Source organism: Poecilia latipinna, unplaced genomic scaffold (assembly GCF_001443285.1).
Source record: "Poecilia latipinna isolate Pla-1442-1.1 unplaced genomic scaffold, P_latipinna-1.0 Scaffold212, whole genome shotgun sequence".
Lineage (NCBI taxonomy): Eukaryota > Metazoa > Chordata > Actinopteri > Cyprinodontiformes > Poeciliidae > Poecilia > Poecilia latipinna.
Window position 1 is genome coordinate 378,605 of NW_015112828.1, and position 24,502 is coordinate 403,106.

At 37.6% G+C, this 24,502-nt stretch overlaps 1 protein-coding gene across 1 annotated transcript in view; it reads right to left on the reverse strand.

Moving 5' to 3' along the window:
• Positions 1 to 9,850: 9,850 nt before the first annotated feature.
• The window catches only part of kcnj3a (potassium inwardly rectifying channel subfamily J member 3a), a 62,485-nt gene continuing 47,833 nt past the window's right edge, over positions 9,851 to 24,502 (reverse strand). Inside the window, exon 3 of the mRNA XM_015031622.1 lies at positions 9,851 to 14,524. Within this exon, the coding sequence (XP_014887108.1) occupies positions 13,929 to 14,524 (596 nt within the window). The 3' untranslated portion in view covers positions 9,851 to 13,928. The remainder of the gene's footprint in view (positions 14,525 to 24,502) is intronic.

Here is a 24,502-nt window from a genome sequence, read left to right on the forward strand (position 1 = left end):
GAAAAAATATTCAAATTTACATTACATTTTGCTTCACATAGTGGATTACTCATTAAAAACATATGGCTGAAAATACATAGTTATTTAAAATATTCACTTGCAACCTTTTCAGTCCAGCTCTGGGGTTCTTGTTTCACTTTCTCACTTTAAAGGCAAAAAAAAATTAAAAGTTCACCTGACATCTCTCTGACACAGGCAAGAAATAATTGCAGAGCGCTAGGTATCGTGAATGAAAGCAAAGGTGGAAGCATGATTACATCATTACATGACTGTAATGATGTAATAATGTAATAATAATATCTGATTCTGCCTGTTATTAAAAAATAAACTTTTTACACTGAGGGATAGCTACAATTTATATAAAGACCATCAATAATGACGGTGTGGCTTGTAGATCTGGCACACAGATTTTGTAGACTGCATCTATAAGGAAAAATGCCTTAAAGGCACAATGTTTATTTTTCTTCATAAGTCCACAAATTATTCTCCTGGGTGGAAATCATATTAAAGTGAGTCACACCTGACCTCTCAGGAAAAGGATTTTAATAGATTTTAAATGTTGCTTCTGCGCGCACCAATTACGTCCTTGTTCCTAATGTATCACATTTATGTTTGATAATTTGCAATTTGAATGCAAAAGCAGTCAGATTTGTTTAGCCTTTGATTTATGCTTTATACTTTAGGAGGACAATTATTTTGTAGGTTTTAGATGTTGCTGCACAAACAATTCAGATAAAAGGTTATTCTGAGTGCATCCACTTTTTCACTGCTGCCGCCGATTTCCTGATACAGAGCTTGCCATTGTACTGTACAAAGATGATGCTATTAGCACAGATACATTAAACATGAACCATGAGTTGGGGTCTGGAATAAAATAGAACAGATGGTAAGCATATTTAGCGCTGAGCCAGAATGAATAATTTCCTAACAGATGACACAGCAGTGCCAGCAACAGCTTTACATACTTCCAATTTGTTGTAAGCAAAGTTGGCGTATATAAATATATTTTTTTGTATTATTGTTACAAGACTTGATATACAAGCCTATGATATTTCGATGATGTGCTTACAATAAAATGTAAAAGTTTGAAAAAGCAATAGAACAGGAGAGCTGAATGAATGTTCCTCATTTAACTGAGTTCTTCTGTGCATCTCTGTTGCTGTAATGATCTGCGGTCTACCTTGGTAAACAAGTTGTCCCTGTGTGTGACATTCTCCTTTAACAGCAGCCTAACTCTGCAGTTTGGAAAGGCGGATGTTTGTCCTTGAGGGGACTGCTGCCCCCAGACTTTCCTGTCAGTTTAAATGAGAGATGATGGTGTGGTTTGTAGTACATTTCCCGCAAGTACTTTGAATATATATTTTTTTCCAAAATACAAAGTATATCCTGATGGAATATTAATGCAGAGTGAGCCTTACACTTTTAGTCAGCAGAATATGAATCTTGTCCATTTTTTTATTCTTTTTTTTTCAACCACAGGGAGGTATTTTGTATTTTCTAGGCACAGTTTGCCATTTCATGTCACAATCAATATGATACATATGTTACTATGTTACCTTTTCATAACATTTCAGTTATGAACATGTATATATACATCAAAAACAAAGTAAAATTTAAAATAAATTTTACTTTGCCACATGTGACACCTTGCAATTGGACTCTGTCTCTTTAAGAACCTTCTACTCTTTCCTACACCCCATATTCAGCAAGTTGCCACAACAGTGTTTTTCCTTGGCATCCATTAAAACCATTTTTAAAAAAAAGTCTGAACTTAATTATACTGTAGGTATTTTAACAGTAAATACTTGCTCATGTTTACTTTTGTTCTAGAATAATAGTTCAAAATTTGACCAGGTACCCTCCTGCCACTTTCTATAGTCCCTCAATACTTGTCAGGGTTTATCAGGTAGGGGTTGTAGCCAATCCCAGCAGTCAATGGGCAGGTTATAATCTGTAAAGATCATCAGACCATTGCCAGGGAAACACAGAAACAACTATAATGTAGTATAGTTGTACTCCCACCCAAGGGCACGTTTGAGTTTCCATGCAATCTAACCTAACACCTAGCAATGTGCAAAAATGAAACGGACAAAAAAACAAAACAACAACACACGTAAAGGGAGAACTACATACAAAGGTCTGCAGCCACTATTTAAAACAAATTACTTTTTGTGTGATGCAACAGTGGTAACCAAACAATGTCTGTATCTATAATGTAATAAAATGTGGAAAACTTCAGGGTGTATTGATATTTTGGTAAATTCTGTATCTGTTGACCTGTTTTTCTCACTGTGACTCAGCCACTCTGCCTTTAATTGAAGTAAAATTGAAACCCATCTGTTCACTTTTTTGGCCCACTCATGTGTCACTTGGGTTCCACAGTGACCTCACCCTTCACTGTTTATCTTAATGTTTATTGTCCTGAAACCCATTGATCTTGCCAGACCTTCAAACTAACAGCGGGACGAGAAAATTAAGCCCTTTTGTGATTACGTGACCCTGACAAAGAAAGAACACAAAGAGATGAAGAAAACAGTGCTTCATTCTGCAACATTTAGTCCAATCAGCTCCCTGAGGCTAAACACCAATGGGAGGTTAGGCTCCCGTGGTGAGGGAAAGTGGAGGCTTTAAGCCTGCTCTATTTTTCCATAGCATCAAAAATGCATGGGAGGGGAGTGCATTATGAATTACATGGAGGGCTGCATCCAACAAATTCATATAGCCTGTAAACACGAGGCTGTTCAACATCTCGGTATTTAGACCAAGTAGCATCTTCATCCAGAAACAGACTCTGCAGATTATTAATAGCCTGCAGATTCAGTTTTGGAAAAACAAATTCACTGACAAGACAAATGTGTTATTGGTGCAGCATAGATGATTTGGCTTCTTGACACCCATCTCCTCCTTTATTTGCCATTCCACATGTGTTCTTTAGATGTTATCTTTAGAAAACCACTTGATTTATTTACTATCTAAGCAGAAAATAGGGGACGTAAATTGGTACACATCCCAAATTTCAGTTGTAATTGCTTGTGAGCAAATTGCCAATTGTTTGTGTAGAGTGAATAGAGGCTTTTGGCAGGATCTAAACACCTAAGTACCTGTGGGGAGACTCCAACTCTGTTCACAGCCAAAGTAACAAATGGAATGCCATGTTGACTCCTGAAATATTCATTCCGCTACTACCTCAGCAGACAGTGCTATGGCAGTGAAGAGACAATGATGAAGTGAGTGACCAGCAGAAGGGGGGGGAAAGGTTTTGCTCAGCCAGGTGAAACGAGCCTTTAGTCTGGGTTTTTATTGTTCTGCTCATCGTCATCGAATACACACGCCTTCTCACAGAACACAAAAATCTGAAAAAATTATCCAAATTTGAATTAAAACATGTAAAATCCTGGCTACATGCAGATTCGATGTATTCTGGTAGCAGTTGCTAGGAAACAAGTGTTGGGAAATCCTTGTTATGAAGTATTTAAAATGCACGTTTAATTGCTTTTTTTTTTTTTTTTTGCAGTTTCAGGTATTTTAATATCTATTATAAATATTCACACGGCTTTATAACAAAACCATGTGTGTGCATTTGACTTGATTTCATCAAAAGTTGTGATTGTGACTAAGATTTTGCAGAGTGTGTACAAGATGCTGGATTTGGAGCTGTACTGTGAGCTGGCTCCGAACCCCTCTGTACGGCACATCACGCTTACAGAAGCACACATTTAAAATCTCTTTCTCATAGCTCTACACTTATCAAACAGTTGCCTCCACAGCCACAGAGCAGAGGATGCAGCCGAGAATCTGCCACCCTCGTCTGAGCGAGCTTATTTTTAGCAGCCATGGATTGTGAGAGAGCACTTGTTTTATTTCAGTCCTTCTGGCTGAGCTTAAAGCACCACGGTTACTGTTTGGTGCCCCCTTTTGTATGCAGCTATTTTAAAGAAGTGTACACATCCTCCGCATAGAAGCATATGGATCTCACCTAATATTTTTTGTTTGTTCAGTTTACATAAATATCTCTTCATTAACAGACTCTTCAAATAACTGGTATTTAAATTATCTTGGAAAGTTACTGATTCTCCTTTAACTTTTTTTTCTTTTGTTTTTTTTGTTTTGTTTTGTTTTGTTTTGTTTTGTTTTTATGTGACCAAGACAAAGCAAATAGTCTAACCTTAAGATTTTCTACAACCCTATGCCTGCTCTGTCTGCTGTTCTCCTTGGATTTTATGATATTTGCTCAGTAATGTTCTGAGGCCTTCAAAGCAGAGCTGTATTTACACTGAGATCAAATTACACACAGGCGGATTTCTAATGATAATTATACTGTTGGACTGTTTTTAATGAATATCAGAGAAAACACAAATACCACATTTTACTGGGGGGTTTTTTATTGAAAAATAAAAATAAAAATTTAAAAAGCAGGTTTCGTTTTCCTTCCACTTCACATTGAGCTTCTCTTTGTTGGACTGTCACAAATCTCAATATAACACTAAATTCTGTGGCTGTAAGGTTACAAAATGTGCTCAAGAGGAATTAATCTTTTTGTACGGCATTTTATGTATTTCATAAAGTTTTAATAGTGAGCAGACTCATTAACACAAAGCTAATTAAAATGTGACAAAAGAAAAAAAAAATCCTTCTACACTCATGACTCGCACATCACGTTCTGCTTAAATTCACGTTTTCAGCTGAAGGACGTAGAGTGGCCTCTCGTAGCACAAAGAAAAGAGACCCCGCTTTTTCCTGTTCTCCAAAAAATGATTATTTATGCCAGAAAGACTGCAGTCGCTAGCTGATCTTACAGCAAACATGAATTGCAGATAGAGCAAGCATCAGGCAGACGGACGCGGTATTCTTCAAAGAGAGTGGGCTTGGTGTGATGTGTCCTACTCAGCTCCTTTTTCCCCGCGCTGTTGGCGACTAAAGCAGAGATAGATTTTGACTCAGGTGCAAACTGAGTTGTTTTGCAAACACCCACACCGGCCCGTTATCTTACAAATACAATACACCAGAGACGAGGCATCTGTTGTGGCTATGTGTGGACGGTTATGCAGAGGATGTGTTTGTGCATCTGCGAGCATGAGGATATGTTTAAAAATAATAATTTTTTTGCCATCACTTTTTCCCTCAACCCATCTTTCGCCACATTCATTTTAAGCGCCTTCATGGAATAAAACAAAGGGCGACACTGCGTACCGACTCTGCAGTCGCCGCGCCGGGCTGTGGCAGCTGTTTCCACATCAAATTATCAAACCTATTTGATTTGCAAGGAGAGCAGCGTTAGGATAAGGAGGCAAAGTGCAAATGTAAAACAAGTCATGACAGAATCTGACAAGAGACAGAAATATCCTCTATCCCCCCCTCTGGTGTTCTCCTTTACACTCTCCCAGCCATTTTTAATCTCTACTTTAATACCAATCCTCCCAGACTCAACTTTGATCACTGTCATTTTGCTAACTTACAGGACTAGAAGGATTGAACAAAATGTATTATTCATCCCACGCACCAATTTGGGTCTCCTTTTCTGTCTGTAATGCACTTCTCTCATCTCTCTGTCAGTTTTGTCTTTTGTTCGCCTTAGTCTACCGCTGGAAGGGACTGATCTTTGGGGATTCATGATGGACGATAAAGTTCAAGAGGAAATTCTGGTAAATTGGTTAATAAATAATGTGGTTTTAATTTAGTAAAAAGACAGAAATCCTTTAGCTTGTTTAGTTTAAAGCAAATGGGACTTACATAAAAGTGATGAATGATTTCTTGATTGAAGCAACATTTCAGTCACGAAGTAAGAAGCTACCTTCTACATAAGTGCTTATTCTTTTCTCTTTTTTTTCTTTTTTAGCGGGATTAAGCAGCAACAGAGGGCTAGTATTTATTTTACGGAGTTGTTACCTGCATCACCTTGAGCTTGACTGAGCACTAAGCTTCCTGACCCAAACTAAACCTCGTTAAATCCCACCTAGAGCTCATGAATCAGGAGTTGCAAGAATAAAGATTAATTGGAAATCACTACTCTGGCCTTGAAAACTTTCCCCTCTTCCTCTCTCTCCCGCCTCTCAATTTGGTTAGATGCATTTAGACTAATCTGAATAATATGACTGACTCAGTGTGTAAAAATATTAATTAGACTTTCAGTTGAAAACATTGCTTTTTATATTTTCCATTGTGGTTACACTGACATGCAGGTTAATTATCGAGGCCTTCATTTTAAAGCTTGATTAAACCCAGAGAAATAAAAGGAGCTTAAGCCATTTAGTCACGTTCACAGGAAGGGGAATTTGTCATGAGACAAACCAGAGACAACATCCTACATCTTTAGTATGACAAAATTGTTAAAAGTGTCAAATTAACCCATTAGGTTTTGTCAAAGCAAATTTAAAACCATTTTTCTTAGTTAGAAAACAGCAGGTTGAGTGTCACTGTAAAAAGGCGTGTTCAACAGCATACATGCACAGCAATTTCCCATTCTGAACTCTCCTAATCTTCCAACATGAAGGCTACTCACATATTTTCAGAACTTACTGGGTAAGTTCTTCTTTTGAGAAAATGTTTCGCAAACTTTTCTCAAAAATCTATGGATAACTATGGATGTTAAGTCATCCATAGTTCATTAAAAGTAATCTTTAAATTTGATAAATATTTCAGAAAGGAGGCTGTAAGTCCTGTAAAAAGTTTCCTTTTTTTCCTCTTTTAGTAGATGCATTATTTTTGCACAACATATTAAGTAGCATAGTATGATGCTGTTAAAGAGAGACTTGGATTTCTGCTAATACTGTTTTGCATCATTCACGTGAGCAAATTATAGAAATAAATTCAATTTTGCTTAAAATGAATGCTGCAACCCCATTTGTTCTGATGAAAATAATTGGTAAATAAGGTCTCAGTCCTCATATTAGTTCTCAACAACCAACTGCTGGAATGCAATTTCTGTGCTCATCGAGGCAGCACAATTATTGGAAATTAGCCATATTTGAAAAAAAAAAAAAAAAACAACAGTCCTGCTAAATAATGTGTCCCATTAAAAAAAAGTTTCTTGCTGCAAAAGTCAAAATTGTATATATGTTATTGTTTTCACCTGCTCTATTTCCACTTTATTTTCTTCATGCTGTATTTTTGTTGCAGTTTAAATAAAGCATGTCACCAGACATCAAAGGCAAAAAGACTAGCTGTTATGACGCTAAGAAGACATTTGTCATGCAGTGCAAAAAGACACCCGCAGCTCAGTCTTTTTGTTGCACAAATCTCCATATGTGATGCCTCATATATTATCTCATCTTGACACTGGCACTGATGTGGTTCAAGAAGTGCCATCTAGTCAGTGAGCCACCTTCAACTTGGTTGTAAAGTATGTTAATCATAATTGATGTGATTATAGAAGTGTTTAAATTCAATAAAACCAGTAAAGAGACAATGGAAATGCTGCCATTTTTGAGCACATTTGTTTCTTTGTCCCATAATTACCACTTGATGACTTTACTTAAGTTGTTGTCATGTCGGATAAAACAGAAACAGTAAATTATCAAGACATCGCTCCAAGTAGTAATTATTTTTGAGGTTTTTTTTTTTTTTTTAAAAAGGTTCTAAACCATGAACAGTCCTGTCTTCTCTTCCCCACTAAGCCCTCCCACTTCTTCCGTCTCTGTCTCCGCCAATTATTTGAGCTTTTAAATGCTATTTCGGAGGATAGGCTCAGACAAAAGACAACCCCACCACCACCACCCACACACCCACAAAAAAAGTGACATCCAGAGCACAGATCTCCTTGGTGATAAAGGGCAATTGTTTTCCAGCAGAACAATTGCTGATTTAAGGTGGCCTAAAAAGATTTGAACCCCATCGCCGAAAAGACTGAGGATAATGCCATCAGCAGTTTTGATACGTCGATCCGTCCAATGGGTTTATTAAGGAGGGGAGGGTTATCTGAGGATAAAGACACAATTAACCTATCTGCTTCTGATAAGTACAATAATGGCACTGACTTTTATCACCAGAAGTTCTTTAGGGGCTCTCTTCAAATACACATTATTATACATGCATAGTTAACAGCAACAAATGGTGTGCTGTGAAAATAAAGTGCAGCACTGATTACACAAGAGTATGATTAAAACAATCGAAGTGCCTGAAGAGGTGACACTGCCTTTGCGTCGATGTGTTATTGTTTGTCTGACTCAGTTTTATCTAAATTTAGAAACAGATCAAATTTGTTTGCAGGCAATGTGTGTTGCCAAGTAAAACAACAAATAAGTAAGAATGACCCCCCACCCCAGGTTGCTTTGAACTTATAGCTAAATGATATCAATTTAAAAACATAATTCTTTATCTACAGTGCACTATTGAAATATTTTTGTAAGTTTTCACACATGTATAATAAGCTCAAAGTAACTACTTGCAGAAGAATGTTTCTACTACATACATCATTAATGTCCCAGTCATCAATTTAGATTTAATTTGATTTGTTGACTGTCCATCAACAATTATTTCACCTACAAAAATATCAGTGTAACATTGTACAACTGTTCAGTGTATTTTTAAATTAGTAAAACATCCGTATTTATAGACCTATGTCAGTAATGTGTGGTCCATTAGTTTGGTAGGAAGCAAGAATGGCTTAAAAGTTGCATGTTTTAAATAACAAAGTACCCTGAAGTAGTCAGTAAGGCTAATACCCATATTTACATTTGAACAAGCAAATTGTGATTTTTAAGAAAGTAGAGGAGCGCTATAAAGATTAAAAAAAAATGTTGAGAAGCCTTAAGTTCCTACTCCAAGTCTGCCTATTTCAGAATATCTCTTAGCCAAATTGACGTTTAATCTGTTAAGCATCTTTCTGTACTTTCACACAGCAGGTGTCTCGCCTCTGCTTTTATACCTTTGCTTGAGGTGCTGCAGCTAAAATTTTAAATAATAGATGGAAGTGCAGATAAAATCTGACAACCAGATACAGAAGAAGAGCTAAAAGAGGAAGTGGATTCCTAATGTAACTGGCTACAGTGATTTACTTTGAGATTTTACCTTGTTGCTCTTCCTGTTTGGTGAGTAAGCAGTACTCTGCGCAGAATGTTGCAAAATTGAGAGGAACACAGCACGACATGCCCCCCCAATACATTTTGGGTTGTGCTTCTGCTGCAAGAAGAATTTAATTTTCCTGTTCGTGTTGTTCAATACTAATCCCAAAGAACAAACTCTTATGTTTTATTCACTGAGTATTTCCATTCAAATCTCTGCTGTTGCCAGTTTTCAATTTAAGAGGTTATTCAAAATTTAGGTGTTGAAGGAGTATTTATCAATTCACTTTAGTTATTAAAAACACATTTGTTTTTCAAATACTATCACAGAAAATATCATGTAAGTTGCAATTAAAAGGTGCAAGGCTTTTCGCTAATTTAGTGAGAAAAAAAAAACTATTCAAAAGAAAGAAGAGCTACTTTAATCTACATTTTCTCTTTTTCAGTTAGCATTAGTTCAGCAGTAGTTTTTCCCTAAAAAGGTTCAGCAGCCAAGTTGCAACTCAACGTGAGGAGTTCTGAGATGCTATCCTTTATAATTTCATGCTCTGTACATTTTTTAAATTACCTCCAGCATGTTGCCCTCTGCAACATGTGTTTACTTAACGCATGTTGCAGAGGGCATTGGACCCCTGGCTTCCCTTTCTTCAAGAAAGAAGGCTTGAGATTAAAAGCCAAAACTGTAATCACAGCCCATTCTCAATCTGCTGCAGCCTAAAGTGTTAGAAATCCACTTAGAAGGCCATCAGTTTCAGTTCATCGAGGTAACACTGAGAAGCAGTGCTCTTTAAGTGAAAGAACAGTCCTGAATATGTCTGAGTAGCAACTGCTGTTCTAAACCTAAATAACTATTTTTTTTAATATTAGGGAAAGCAAAAGGAAACAGCAAGTAGAAGAAAAAGTAGAAAAAGGAAAAGAAAATCATAACTGCCTTCTCCATCCAGCCTAAAGCGTGCTCTATTTGTTCATAGATAAATACACTTGAACATTATCAGGCCATTCAATCTTGCAAACGGAGGTGGTTTCCACACATTCACTGTAGTCGTGGAGTTTTCTAGAAATGCTCCTCGGGGTTTGCAGCCACTGTATGTTCTGAATGCAAATGTCTGCATTCCAGACTTCTTAAAGAGATTTTCCCTGCAGCACCCTATGCCAAAATCTCTCGAACATAGCTGGGTGATAAAATGTGCAAATACAGCAGTTACATTTTTGAAGCATTTAACATGAGCCAGTGTGCAATCGTGTTTATAGCTTGGATTGTGTATCGTCTGTGGGCTGCACCTCACTTGTTGATGCTGTGGTCATATTGGGCTATATGGGATACTGGTATGAACATAAGACGGACTACTCTGTTGTGATGTAAAGAACATAGAAGTTTCTACAACTTCATTTTTGCATCACGTCCCTCCTATTAGGATCTCTAAGGGACCCTATTGCTGGGGACTGACCTGCCTGTTTTCTGCTTTAAAATGCCCAGAATTAATGAATGAATAGCTTCTTCTGCTTGTCATTAAGTTGTACAATCAATCATTTATTTGGCTGCACTGAAGCAGATGAATGTCTAAAACAGGATCTGAGGATCAGGATCAATGCCTGCTGCTCCAGAGGAGCCTTCCACTGCATGCTCTTGATCCATATTTAATTTCCTGCTTTCCCAAACATTCTCCTGAACTTGTCCAAAAATTAAAATGTTCATATCCTGTATGTAAAACTGTGTGCGTCTCCAAGGAAATGCACACACATCCCATGCAAAACATTTATTGGTTAATTTGCTATTGTTTACTTTGCAGCTGGAGCTTCTTCCATTAGCTAAATGTGGCTTTATGGTGAAGCTATCTAAAGATGAGTAAACAGACATGTCATCACTTCACCTACTCCTCCTCTGGATGTCACAGACGGAAGACTGACCCTGGGAACTGGCAGGAAGACAGTTTACCGTACTTAAAATAGGTAGGCTTTGTTTTCCATTTTTATTATTTGGTGTAATTTGTATCAAATAGTCTATGTGGGGATGTATGTACGTGTGGGTCAGATGCGCTGCTTTTGAGCGGCACGCGCATCGCGCTCACGTGGCCTGTTTGTGTGGGGCAGGAACTGACTGTCTTGTACTCGGTGCCACACTGCTGTTTTTTGTGTGCCATTTGCACTGCGCACATGTGGCCTGTATTTGTGTGGGTCGGGTGCATTGTGTGGGTTTTGTATGCCACGCACATTATGCGAGTTAGGGATGTGGTTGTATTTGTGTGGGTGAGGTGCAGTGATGGTTTTTGTGCATGCCCTCCAATAACATCCCTGGCCTCATACACAAACACAAACACACACACACACACACACACACACTTCCTCAGTCTCTCTTTCATTGTCATGCCAATGTCACTTTTGTCTTTCTCTTGAGCTTGTGCTGTCCTCTTCATCACGCAGCAGTCCATCTTTTTGAAACACGTTGTTACAAAGCCAAACAGTATTCAAAGTGTGTGGGAAAAGTAGCTGCTTATAGTCCGGAAATTATGGTACAAATAAAATTATGAAAAGTCTGCATTTGTGTTTAACTTCTGTTACTCTGATACTCCAAAATAAATACAGTCCAACCAGCTGCTTCAAAAATAGATTAAGATTTTCTTTCTTCAGACTACTCCTTTTCATTCAGAACTTTCTTTGTGCTGACATGTGGCATGTTCACTTCGAACTGTAAATGAAATAAACAGATAAATCACCTATTCGTAAAAGACAGTCCACTTAGTTGCAGTTCAATCCCATAAATCCAGCTGATTGTGAAGGGTTCAGAAAATATTAGTGAATAAACAGTGTCGTGAAGACATGTTAGAGATAAAGTTGTGGAGAAGTTTCCGGCAGGGTTAGGTTTTAAAACAAAGTCCTAATCTTTAAACATCATAAAGAGCACTGTTTAGTCTGTTATTAAAAAATGTAAACCGTTTACACGACAGCAAACCAGTGACGACATCCCTGTCCACCAAACTTGAAACACAGGGTATTGAGAGTATTAATTGGAGAAGCAGCTAACAAGAAGAGTTAGGTGAGAGATGAATAAAAAAAAAAAAAAAACTTTTAGGGCTACTTGTACAATGCTAAATTGATGATCAAATTGCAAGATTTTCTATCAGAAAAATGGTTCTTATTTTGCTCCAACGTCTTCCCAGTAAGCCTGATAGTAGTTTTTTAATCAGGTGACTATTTTGTCCCAACAATGAGAGGGATTTTCATGGATAAGACTGAAGCAGAGTGCAATTATAACTTGGTCCTCCAAGTTATATCCACCAATCAGACAATGCTGCAGATAAGAGGTTTTTGCATTTTGGTAATGGATTTGTGACTGAAAAATAGTAATGCGTATAACCTTGAACACATGGAGTGTTTAACGGGCATAGTGGCCGCATTGTTCTGTGTCTTTTTTCCTTCAGGAGGGACATGAAAGCTGGTCTGAGTGTATGGGAAGATGGATGGAGCTAAATCCTGGAAGAAAATCTGTTAGAGACCACAAAAAAATAAATAAATAAATAAATGCTGTGAGCTGCAAACAGGTCATATAAGTACATGAATATGTATATTTTTTGAATTTCTGATTATTACCTCTTGTAATCAGCCGGCAGTAAGGCGTTCATAAAACGTGCAACGCACCAAATATAATCCACCAAGTACCAAGATACTAAATAGTTACGTTAGATCTTTATTCCTGAATAGATCAGTTATCATACAATGTCTTTGATGCATTTAGAGAAAATCAGATTTCATGGCACAGATCAAGTAAACAAAACAATCATAGGGGGTGTGGTAGACCCTGTGGCTGTAGGTTGTAGTTTTTATAATATTATTGCTTTCATCACAAAGGAGGAATATTATGGTCCCTTAAAACAAAGATTATTTCAATTTTTTTTTTTTTTTTTTTACAGGCCCACCAAATCTAACCAGTAACACGTAAGTTGAAAATCTAGTGGTGCCCTTGTTAAAGCGGCACTGGCTTACTGAAGATTGCATTTTGGTATATAATGAGATAAGAAAGGCTTTCTAACATCTTAAGGATTTATATGATTGTTTTGTGCTTATCGGTTACAGCTATAGAGTATTTCAACTTAAGTGTTACATTAATAAGCAAGTGAAAATTGCGTATCGTTGTGCCCAGTTTTACTGACGCTAATAACGCATTTGTAAATATAGTATGCATCATCTAGTAGCACTTTCTGTATTCAATCAGATAAAATCTTTAAAGCGCACATGGTAAAATAGTCTGTATATGAAATACCAAAAAATACAGCTGTGAACAAACATGGAAATGGGAACAAGGTAATATAGTTAAGGCTAAACATCTTTGTCTATTACCTTTGTATAGCTAAGTCAGTAAGAGGAGCATGCAACCAACGTAACATTGCCACAATTTTACAGTAAACAACAAAAGCAATCAACTCAAAACAAACATGTGCCTTTCTTCACTACAGATTAGAACCAGTGTAATGTAAGTTTTCAGTGGTGTAAATCATATGGCTTTGTGCAATTGTCCACTGTCTGTAAATTCACTAATGAAATTGTTTTTTTGTTTTTTTTTTGGTCTTTTTGTTTTGTGAAATCAACAAATTGTCATGCCAGAAACTGAGATTCGGTTCTACATGCGTCGCTTCTTACATGCCAGATTGTGCTAATTGTACATCATCCTAAAAAAGAAAAAAAAAGAGGAAAAAAAAGAGAAAGAAAAATAAATAAATCTGAGGTCTTTCATTAGAGCAAGAACACTTACATCCAGGGACAAATGTGCTCATTTCCATCCCCCTACTTTATATAAGGTATTTGTGCACGTATTCTACAGCTCCTTTAATATAAGAATATTGTCCGTTAATAAATACGGAATAGTACAAGGATTTCAGGTTCAGAAAAAAAAAAAAAAAGGAGATAGCAGGAGTTAAAATTGGTTGTGTGCTCTTATGTAAAGCGATCCGAGTTCATTTTCCTAAGTTTAGGTGGCAAGTGTCCGTCCATCCTCCCGCCTCCTCCCCCAGCTAGTCGCTGCAGCTTCGGGGGCAAGTCCGCCACCGACTTACTGATGGGCTCTGTGCTGATCTTGGAGGCCTTCCCAGCCTGTTTGTCATCAGAGACGCCGGGGACTGAACTGATTCGCTGCAGCTTCATGGGCAGGTCTCCGAAGCTGTAAGTCATCTCTGAGGTGGTGGAGCTCATCCTCAGCAGCTTCTTGGGCAGACCGTCCCGGCCCGTGATCTTCTGCAGCTTGGTAGGCAGCTTGGTGGTGCTGTCATTGTCCTCCAGTGTCTCCAGGCAGTCCAGGGAGCTGTTTTTCTCCCCACTGTTGCACAGGGAGGGCGCCATGAGGGGCGAGGACAGAAGGAGGGCCTCCTCCTGCTCTTTCACGCTGTAAGGAGGAGTAGGCACCTCGAACGTGGCATGAAACTGAGAGTAGTCCACCTTGAAGAAGCCCTCCTCCAAGGAGATGACAGGAAAGAACCGGTGTCCCCAGAGAACCTCGTCCTCCGTGTACGACGTCCTTGCCTGGCAGGTCATCCCTGCCAGAGAAACACAAGAAACTTTTAAGCTTCTGGAATCATATAAATGAACGTCTTCGCTGTGCAAAGAAAGCAGCACTGAATTGCTCTGTGGCTCCGAAGTGAAACAATGTGGCTCTGATTCAATTATGTGCTTGGCGCCGTTCCATGAAATCAATAATATTTCCAACATTATTTGTGCTATTTTTAGATTACAAAGCAAACATTACTGTAAACATAACAGCCCCATCGAAACAACATTTATTGCATTACAGAGCCAGCTCCCTGAATAATGAGCCTAATTGATTTTTATTTTTCTGCACGTGATGTTTGCAAGCACTTTCCAGGCTAATTTGAAAAATAATTAAAAGTTATTTGCTGTGTGAGTTTTATATGAATTACAAAATATTTAATCCTGAAAGCCTCAATTCATTTTGACATAAAAGCTAAGAAAAAACCTGGAAGCATATTTGTCATGCAGTTATGGCACAGTGCTAAACTATATTAGCACCCGAGTCCATTATTCGTTCAGATTTGTTCTTCAGTGTGCCTTTTAATTCTACAAACAGTGCCCAACGCAAGCTAATTAATGTATTTTATCGAAATTTTATGTAAAAGGCCCATGCAAAGAAACACGAATTACCAAAAAAAAAAAAAAAAAAAAAACTATCTGGAAAGATGTTTTGTGAGCACCAAAGATCCACAGCTCAGGTGGGAGAAGCTGTCAGTAAGTCAACTGTTAGCTGTAAGCTCCACAAATTGGTATTTAAACTAAATTGGCAAGAAAAAAGCAATTTATTGAAAGAAAGCTTTAAGAAGTCCTACTAGCAGTTTTCCACAGGTCATATAGAACACACACACACACACACACACACACAAAAAAAATACATGAGAGAAGGTGCTCTGGTAGATGAAACCAAAATGGAACTTTTGAGCTGCAAATACTTTGTTCGGTATAAAATTAACTCCCCACATCTCCCTGAACACTTCATCTCTGTGGTGAAACATGGTGCTGGCAGCATCAGGATGTGGGGTTGCTCGTCTTCAGTAGAACTAGAGAAGCCGGTCAAAGTTGATGGTAAGATGAAGTGAACCAAATAGAGGGATTTCAAGAAGAAATTAAACAAAATAATAGACAAAGCAATTTTACTTTCTGAATGTGCAGGTAAAGAGACGCCCTAAAAGATTTACAGCTGCAAAGATAAGGGCTGAATGCCATAAGCCTGCAAAACCTTGCTTTTGTAACAACACAAAATATGAAAAAGTATGAATAACTTTGCATTGGAGTGTTACAGGTTAAGGCTTACCTATTGTGTAAAGATAAAAAGTTTCGTTTTGTGATATTAAAGTAAAGAAACAAGGTTCTCAGAAAAACAAAGTAACTGCAGAAACGGATTTTTCCTCACATCACCTTTTATGCTACTTGCTTTTTTTCAGTTCACATCTTAAGCTTGGCTTCTAGCTACAAAAGATGAAGGATTAAGATAGTCAGTACTCCCTGTGAGTACTACATTATCACAGAACATGTCCACAGGAAAACATTTAACTTTCTTTGATGCAACAAAGGCAAATTAAAACTCATGCAAAAGTCTTTAAATTATACATTAGGAATTTTGCATATCCATTGAAATATTTCGGGTTAAACTGTTCAGTCGTGTCCATTTTAAAGAACAAATTGAAAACAAAACATCCTGTTTTGCATGTGCTGGTTGTTTCATCTGAGTGTTTATGTCTGCTCCAAATCACACCATGATGAATTTGGAATAAATGCTCCCCCTGTGAAGAAACATTTATTCCATTAAACCCCTGCGTCAAACCGCCCTTCATATACACAAAAGGAAATTAATACAGTTAGCAAACCCTGTCTTTAAAATTAGTCAACACAAACATCTTTTCATGCAAACTTATTGGAGGCTTGTTAGTGATTACTCATCAACGATATTCAGCAGCTCCTGTTGTAGCTGTCTAATATTACACACTGCTGCTTAAAGCAAAGCCCTGCGAGTCTCATAATATTAACATTCAGCTGTAAAAATCTGTTTTTAACGTCTTGCAGAAAATCAGCAGTGGATTCTGAAAGTGGTATTACATCATCCCATCACAAGTGGATTTTGGCCTTTTGGACTTCTTGAATTAAAAAAAACAAAAAAACAACATGTTTGTATCCCTACCTTTCAAATGCACAACACTGATCAAAAATGGTCCATTTCAATTTTCCGTTTCAGCATATGTCTTTTTCATAAAGCTTAATTGACTTCAAAACATTTTATCGTTCACTCTTCTAAGTATTGCACACATATCTGTGTTTTGTTCAGTAGAAATCATTTTATTTTTTCGTTCCAACTTCGTAAACAAGTGCAGTTTTGAATCCTACCTCAGGTTTACGCACATGGGACAGAAACAATCCACCTACATTTACCATAGCTGTGTGATGCAAGGCTGTATTACGCAATAGCTAGAACTGTCTATACAAGAAGACCTAGAAGGGAAGTTGGATAACATTTTCTTCCTCTTGAGCGGTGGAATCAGACAGAGAGGTGGTTGTAACGTATATAAAATATACAACATGTTTGCTCATTTGATTTCACTATAAACACAATAGTCGTTTCATACAAGTTTGTATAATAGTAATGATAGAGCAGAGTCTATTATTTAATGACCACAAATGTGTTGTGGTCATTTGTGAGGTATGTAAATGAGGAAATGGTAATTTTCACAGGTGTGGATTCAAGTCATGTGCCTTGAGTCAGACTCGAAACACAAATTTTAATGACTTTCGACTTGGCTTGATGAAATAATAGATATGAAATATGAAAGAGCTTGGACTTGAATCTGACACTAATACCAACGCCTCATACCTCCACTTCAACTTGACCCCTCTGGCACGAAAAGATTCCATATCTTACACCAAACATAATGTGCATTTCAAGGGAAAAAATGCTGGGAGCGCCAAGAGGGAACCGTGTCAAACGTGTGATCCAGCCCGCTGTGTACACACCGCCATTTAGCAATATTTCTTCCTCTTGTTGCCACAACAAGCACTCTGCATCTACCATGCTGTTTACCTGCTTTTCTTCTCCATCCTAGGATGAGAGAGCAATGCCTCTGTGGGTGGTAGAAAGGTCCTGCGTCCCACGCTATCAGGAAGGTGTGCACAAAGTTGGAAAAAGACAAAAATAGCTGTGCATGGCATCACCCAAACAAGGGGTAGGCTAGTATGCAGCATAGCTCTGTGCCATGATATTAAAACATTACAACGGACCTGAATTGATCAAAGGTGTTTGGAAAGCTGTGAACTCTTCCTTAACATAATTTTTTTTTTTCTTAAAAAAAAAAAAAAGGTAAAGCTAAAGACAAAAGTACAAAGCAAAATATTACAAGTATTTACATTCTTGTGTTGTTTTTTATTATTTCAGTTTAATCAGTATATCACAAAAGGAATTCTTCAGTACTACGGTTAGATTTTATGATACTGTTCTGCTAAAATTGTCTATCTATCTATCTATCTATCTATCTATCTATCTATCTATCTATCTATCTATCTATCTATCTACAAACTTGTAAGTTTCAATTTGTTTAAGTGAAAAAAAAATTACATTCAGAACAGGGGCGAGAATATATTGTATGGTTTATCATTTGTCGTTTATCATGATAAATTTCTTATGAGATTTTTATTTATCATTTTCACATTCAATTCCAATTGATGTTTAAAAAATCCTAAGACTGTCTGTTTTATCCAGATTGTTAATTTGTTACTATTTTTCTCCACTGTTTGTTCAATAAATGTGTATCATTAAATATCAAAACATTTGAAATATGATTAACTGCACTTATTTTGTCCATTTTAGAGGAACAATTCACACTTCATCATTAATTTCCATAATCTACACATAAAACACAAATGTGAACAATTATATATTATTAATATATTGTTTATTTATATTGTATTATTATTTATGTATAATGGAATGTGTTTTGCACAGACGACAAACTCAGACTCTTGCTGACTTTCTACAAGGCATTATTATATATATTTTGAAACTTAGGCTTTGGTTGAAGCAGTTGTGTTTGATATAATGTGAAGACATCGTTTAACAGACTCATTTGCAAGACGGAGAATGTGGCTTAAACTGTTAAACTGAATAAATATTTCTTTGTGAGGACATTTGTGTCTCAAATTAATCCAGTTAATCAAATATTTGCTCATTATCACTGGTCTAATCCGAACCTAATATTATTCGTGCAGACATTTGGTTCCCAAAACTGAGGGGCACTTGTTTACTGTGAGACATGGCTGCTGACAGCCAGAGTGTCATCATCCCAACTAGAAGCATCTGCAATTCCGCCTGATTCCCAGTGCCGTGAGATAATTCACTGATCACAACCCTGCACACAATCACAGATGTGCAGGAGACTGAACATCAAGTGCGTTTGGGGTATTCACAATATTACTTCAGCTCTATTGCTTCAAAGTCCCAGTGCCTTTAGGCTCATGCAAGCGTGCTGTGGTGAATGAAGCGGGCAAAGCTAATGTGAACTTGAGGGCCAAAGCGTTTGAGAGTTAAGCGTGAATAGAAATCCTATTCCATAGTGAGCCTGTTAAACAGCCTCCAGCCAAAACATTGTCGCCATCGACGTACGTGGTCACGGCGTACCAAATCTGAGGAGATCTTATCAAGACAAACATATGTTTTCTATAGGCTCGGAACACTGACCTAATCACCATCAAAAGTTATCTGCTTTATTGAACACTGGACTTAGTGATGCAATGCTAAGCTGAAATCGATACTGTAAATACATGGCTGCAATATTAAAAACAGCTTAACCCATGTATTACAAGCAATGAAGTTGTAAACCGATGCTATGCCTAAGGCAAAAAACTGTATCGCAATACACAACACTCTGATAGTTTCATCTTACATCTATTGATAATGCTCTGTTGGTCCTGCAGATGATGCAGGAGTTATTGTGAGACCTCTATCTCCTCTGTGAAACCCTGCCTCCTGTTTCAGTTTACGCCACGTCTAAGACAAGCTGCCCACAAAGGAGGCTCTCAGATAAGGATCATTCTTCTAAAACTAACAACTAATGGTACTGGACACAATCTCTAAATATAACACATTTCATTTACATTCATTATTCAATGCCCAATGCCGGAGCACTGCATAATTATAGACAGAGTTGCATCACGTATGTTCAATTGTGTTGCGAAGACCTGCTGTTCTGCTACGCCCACATTCATATGGCACACACTGTAAGAGATAAAGCACTAATATTGAACTGTGCACCTCCGCTCTCAGTGAGGCCATGACACCGTTTAATATTTGATAGAGATGCAAACATTATGTTAAGTATATGTAAACATTATCAGACAGAAACCTCAAGTGGTGCAGTACGTCCTTGTAGCCTAAAATAGCAGCAGTAAAGAAAGGGAAGGCAGATTTCGTTATTTTCTGCTGTTGCTGTGCATTATTCCCAAAATAGGAATCCAGTCAAATGAGAAATCCCATATCAGATTGTCTGTCGTATTATTGGTAAGGTCTTATGTAACTCTGTAATACACGGCTGCCCGGCACTCTGTGTTTCTATGGAAACAAAACTGTTGGAATGAGTACATGTGACGGCCATAAACCTTTTCACTGCTCCATTTGGTCAAAAGTAACAGTGACACGACACGAAACAAGAGTGTCTCTCTCTCAAAGACCCCGACAACAACAGAGAGCGTTTTTTCCAGCAAGTGCGGGTTCTGATCATACATAAAGCACCAGAGCCAGACAAATATTGTTTTTACTGTCAAAGACTTGTGACCTTTTAAGCACACAACCACAGAGTTAAAAGTGCTGTTTTTAGTGGAGTCTGGAAATTATATATTTTGGTGACGTATCTTCAGTGAAGCCCAGAGCTCTTGTTATAAATGTCACCTTTAATAAAGCACAGGGCAAGTCCCTTTCTTCTCCTTATCTGTCACTCTTACAATACATTGTAAAGTGAGTATTAGTGCAGAAAGTGTGTGTGGGCATGTGTGTGTGGGAGGGGGGTAAGCATGTACCCCTTTGAGGTGACTGAAGGACACAGAAACGTTACTCAAAGGCAACTTTCCATAAGCGGTATTTTTTTTTTCATAAGAAAAAAATGCTTTAGCACTTTAACTTATACTGAAGTATAGAAATAAAAAGGACAAACGGCTAAAACTGAGAGGTATTTTTACAAATCTATTTTCATATTCTAAAGTTTTGTATGTATATGATTCTGATTTCAAACCTACAGTAAATGGAAAGTCAAATTTGCTTTGAAAAACATTAGCAAACAAATACAATCTCTGACAAAGATTACTTATAAGGGCAGGCTTATAAGTTATTGATTGGTCTTATTTACAGACCAGAACTTCTTGTGTTATGAGAATTGCTTCAAGAAAAAGTCTGCTGAAAGCTAGTAATTATATTTACCACAGGTGAAAAAAGGGAATAAATAAAAGCATCTCTTTACAAAAAAGTGCCAGGGATGTTACAGAAGTTGGATTCATTGTTTCTTGCAGTGCAGTCTGCTGAATATTGTTTTGCAAATTATTTTTCTAATCAGAAAAATTTTTCAAATTTTGCTTAAAACTGTTATGCATTTTAGAAAGCAAGATATATTTCCATAAACATTTGTTTCTTCAAACTCAATATATTATTACAGCACATATGCATGGACTACATAACATAATACTATAGAAAGGCTAGAAATTAAAAAGATGAAAGCTCTGAAAACAGATGCAGTTAAATGTGCAAAAAATGGCAACTTTTTCACAAAACAGTGCTAACGACGCCCTGTAACTAGGGAACTTTGTCTAGTAGCCCATCAGTGAGAATGAAGAAAAAGCAGCAAGCACTGGTCATGAGCCCACAAGTCCAGAGTGGTTAGGTAGGATTACTCATTGAGTGAATATTAGAAATAATAATGAAGGGCATGGTGTAGAACTGGTTTTTATGAAATGTGCCATGAGATGCAAAATGATTCACCTCATTACAACTGACCTGAATTGATCAAAAGATTTTGTAAAAACAGGAGATTTGTGCTGAAAATTATGATGGTTTTAAAAATGTGATTTATTGTCAAAAGCAGAGCCAGGAGTTGAGACAGAACTTCTCATGTCTTTAGACAATGATATTGTAATATACAAAGCTGCATAGACTACTGCACTGCTCATATGTATATTAATGTGTTGGAGTTGGCCATATTTCCTCATAACTCCATAACTTAAGAGGAAAAAAAGAATAGGATCATTAAGGTAATGTCATACTGCCATTATGACTTTAACTTGGCAGTGTACTCTACCATGTACCTTGTAGAGTACAGTGTGCTGCTTTTATTATTAGATTATTAGATTAAATATTATGTGAACACAAACTTGCAATTTGATTTTGCAGAAAACAACATTGCGATGTAAATAATCTCAGTGAAATCTAACTGTGATGGACCTGTTTTCCTGTAGGGGAAAAAATGGAGATGACAATGTTAAAAGGAATGCAACACTTTTTAATTTATTTTTCTGAATTTGATATTGAATATTGTAATTTACGCTCTCATTTCATTTTTAAGGTTTGGATATCTCTGAGCTCTTAATTGAACAAATAGATTGTGATATTGTTGAAAAGGATGTGTTGTATATTGTTTGAGATGCACACTCATGTTGAAATCAATCTACATTGTGAAGCAGCCCTCACTTGCAATGAATTGGAAGTATTTTAGAGAAATACACTGAATTACAAGGTTTTACAGAACAGTGTCCAATTGTAGATTCAACATGTAAGATGATAATTATACGATTTTAATAATAATAATAGGTTGTTATCTAAAGTAGGCTGGTCTGAGGCATGGAACTCTAGGGCTTAAAATGAGTTCCTCTCTGGCTCTGGAAATGACAGAGAATTACATTAAATAAAGCTGGTGTTTGTGCTGCAGCTGCTTGGAAATGCCAAAATGAAACGAGAAGACCTCCAGTTTCTAACCCAAGATGTTTAAGACAATCATCGGGATAAAAACATTTAACCAAATATATTGGAATGGTGCCTTACAAAGACTTAAAGATCCTTCATTTTAACTTTAAACAACCTCTCATTATCTCACAATTTATTCTGATTTTGCCTTATCTCCTGCCAATGGTGTTAGCAGTAGCTAATAGTAAACATTGGATCACAAGCCACTCACATTTGCGTCAACAGATATCACTACACAAGAGAACCTTGAGTTAGTTTTCCTCAGTCCAGACTTTTTGTGGGTTGTCTTCATCAGCCTTGAAGATCTTTACATATGCTATGACACTCATACCTGTTTGCAGTGGCGCAAAAGATGGGTATGCACTGTATGCAATGCATAGGGGCACTGAACCAGAGGTAATGCCAGAATTAATAATAAAATAAAGACTTTGTGGTATTCTCATTTAGTGACGTATTTATATTAGTTGTGCTACCACTCCCACGCCACTAGAGGCAGTAGCAGGCCCGAAAAGGTGCAATTTAGGAGCAGATTTAGAAGTATACAGAAAGCTATGGAATTTGTTAAAAACTGTGAGCAGTGTTGAAGTAAATAAAAGAAGTACAAATATATGCTGAGAGTGAAACTCCTTCTTAAAGATGAAGCTATATCCCAGATTTCAAAAGAAAATAAAAACGGGAGACCGATAATATAGGAAATAGCGCCCCCCTTCAATTCCGGAGTGCAATGGTCCCATTTCCAAATAAGGTGTGAGACTGACAGTGGTCTGTCCTCGACCCTTTCTGCTTACTGCAGCGAAGTCCTTCTCAAACAACAAGGTAATGGTGGGTAACTATGGCAACCAGTGACAGTTTAAAAGCCCGCCTACTCTTTCTGCAGTCAAGTTGCGCGCGCATCCGCATGTTAATAAAAAAATCTGTAAGACAAGCCCACTCTGAATATCAAATGGAACTGTGACATCACAATGTGACATCACAATATAACTCCAAAGGCAGAATTCTGACATCACCAGTGATTATATAAGCTTGTCACATCCATCAACCTTCATCACAACCTGTTAGCAGCCGTTGTCGATACGTTTCCCTTGAGAAGTTACTTAGCAGTTCATAGTACGATTTTCAACTCTGAAATCTAGAGTTTCTAGAGAAGTTATTTATCTTAGAACCACAAGCAAAAGTTACAATGGAGTCCAACAAGCGTACAATCGAAGAAGTTTCATCCGACAACATTATCGAGAGGGAAGTACAGCCACCCAAGCCACCCAAGCGCAAGAAGAAGAAGATGTCATTTGCAGTCTGGTGGGAACTGCACACAGCTGAGGAGCTTAAGATGTCTGCTGAAAATATGGAACAGCAGGACTCTTTGTTGGTGATTGAAAATAAATCAAGCACCAAAGCACTGGAAAAAGTGGACCAAAAAGGGGACGGACAGTCACGTGAGCGTGAGTCCACCGAGAACAACCAGGTACCACTTAAAACCTGTTCGGAGGAACATGTCCCTGTTGATCAAGAGGTTTCTGCAGGTAATATCGAAAAGCAGAATGTTTCACTGGTCAGTGTAGAAGAGTCCATTGCTGGAGTGCAGGAGACAGTCGACAAAGCAGAGAAAGAACAGCCCTCTAAGTTTGAGCAACAACCAAGAAAGACGAGGCGTAACAAGAAGAAAATGATACCGTTTCACATCTGGTTGGAGAAACATGCCCCCACTGATGTAAGGACTTCAGCTGAAAATACTGGAATGGAAGACAATTCACTGGTTACCGAACAGGAATTGATCTCCGTACTGGAGGAGACACCAGAGAAGGAAGAGTCCTCTAAGTACAGCACTGAAAATGTTAACAATCAGGACACTTCTCTGCCTGAAGAAGAAGGTGATCAGGAGGATTCCTTTAAGACGGAGATTTGCAAAGAGGAACTTCTGAGTTTTACATCAGAGCCAGTCACCGAACAGAAATCTGTCACAGAAACACAGAAGAAAATGGACCAGAAAGGGGAAAAACAGTCAAAGTCTAAGCGCATCAAG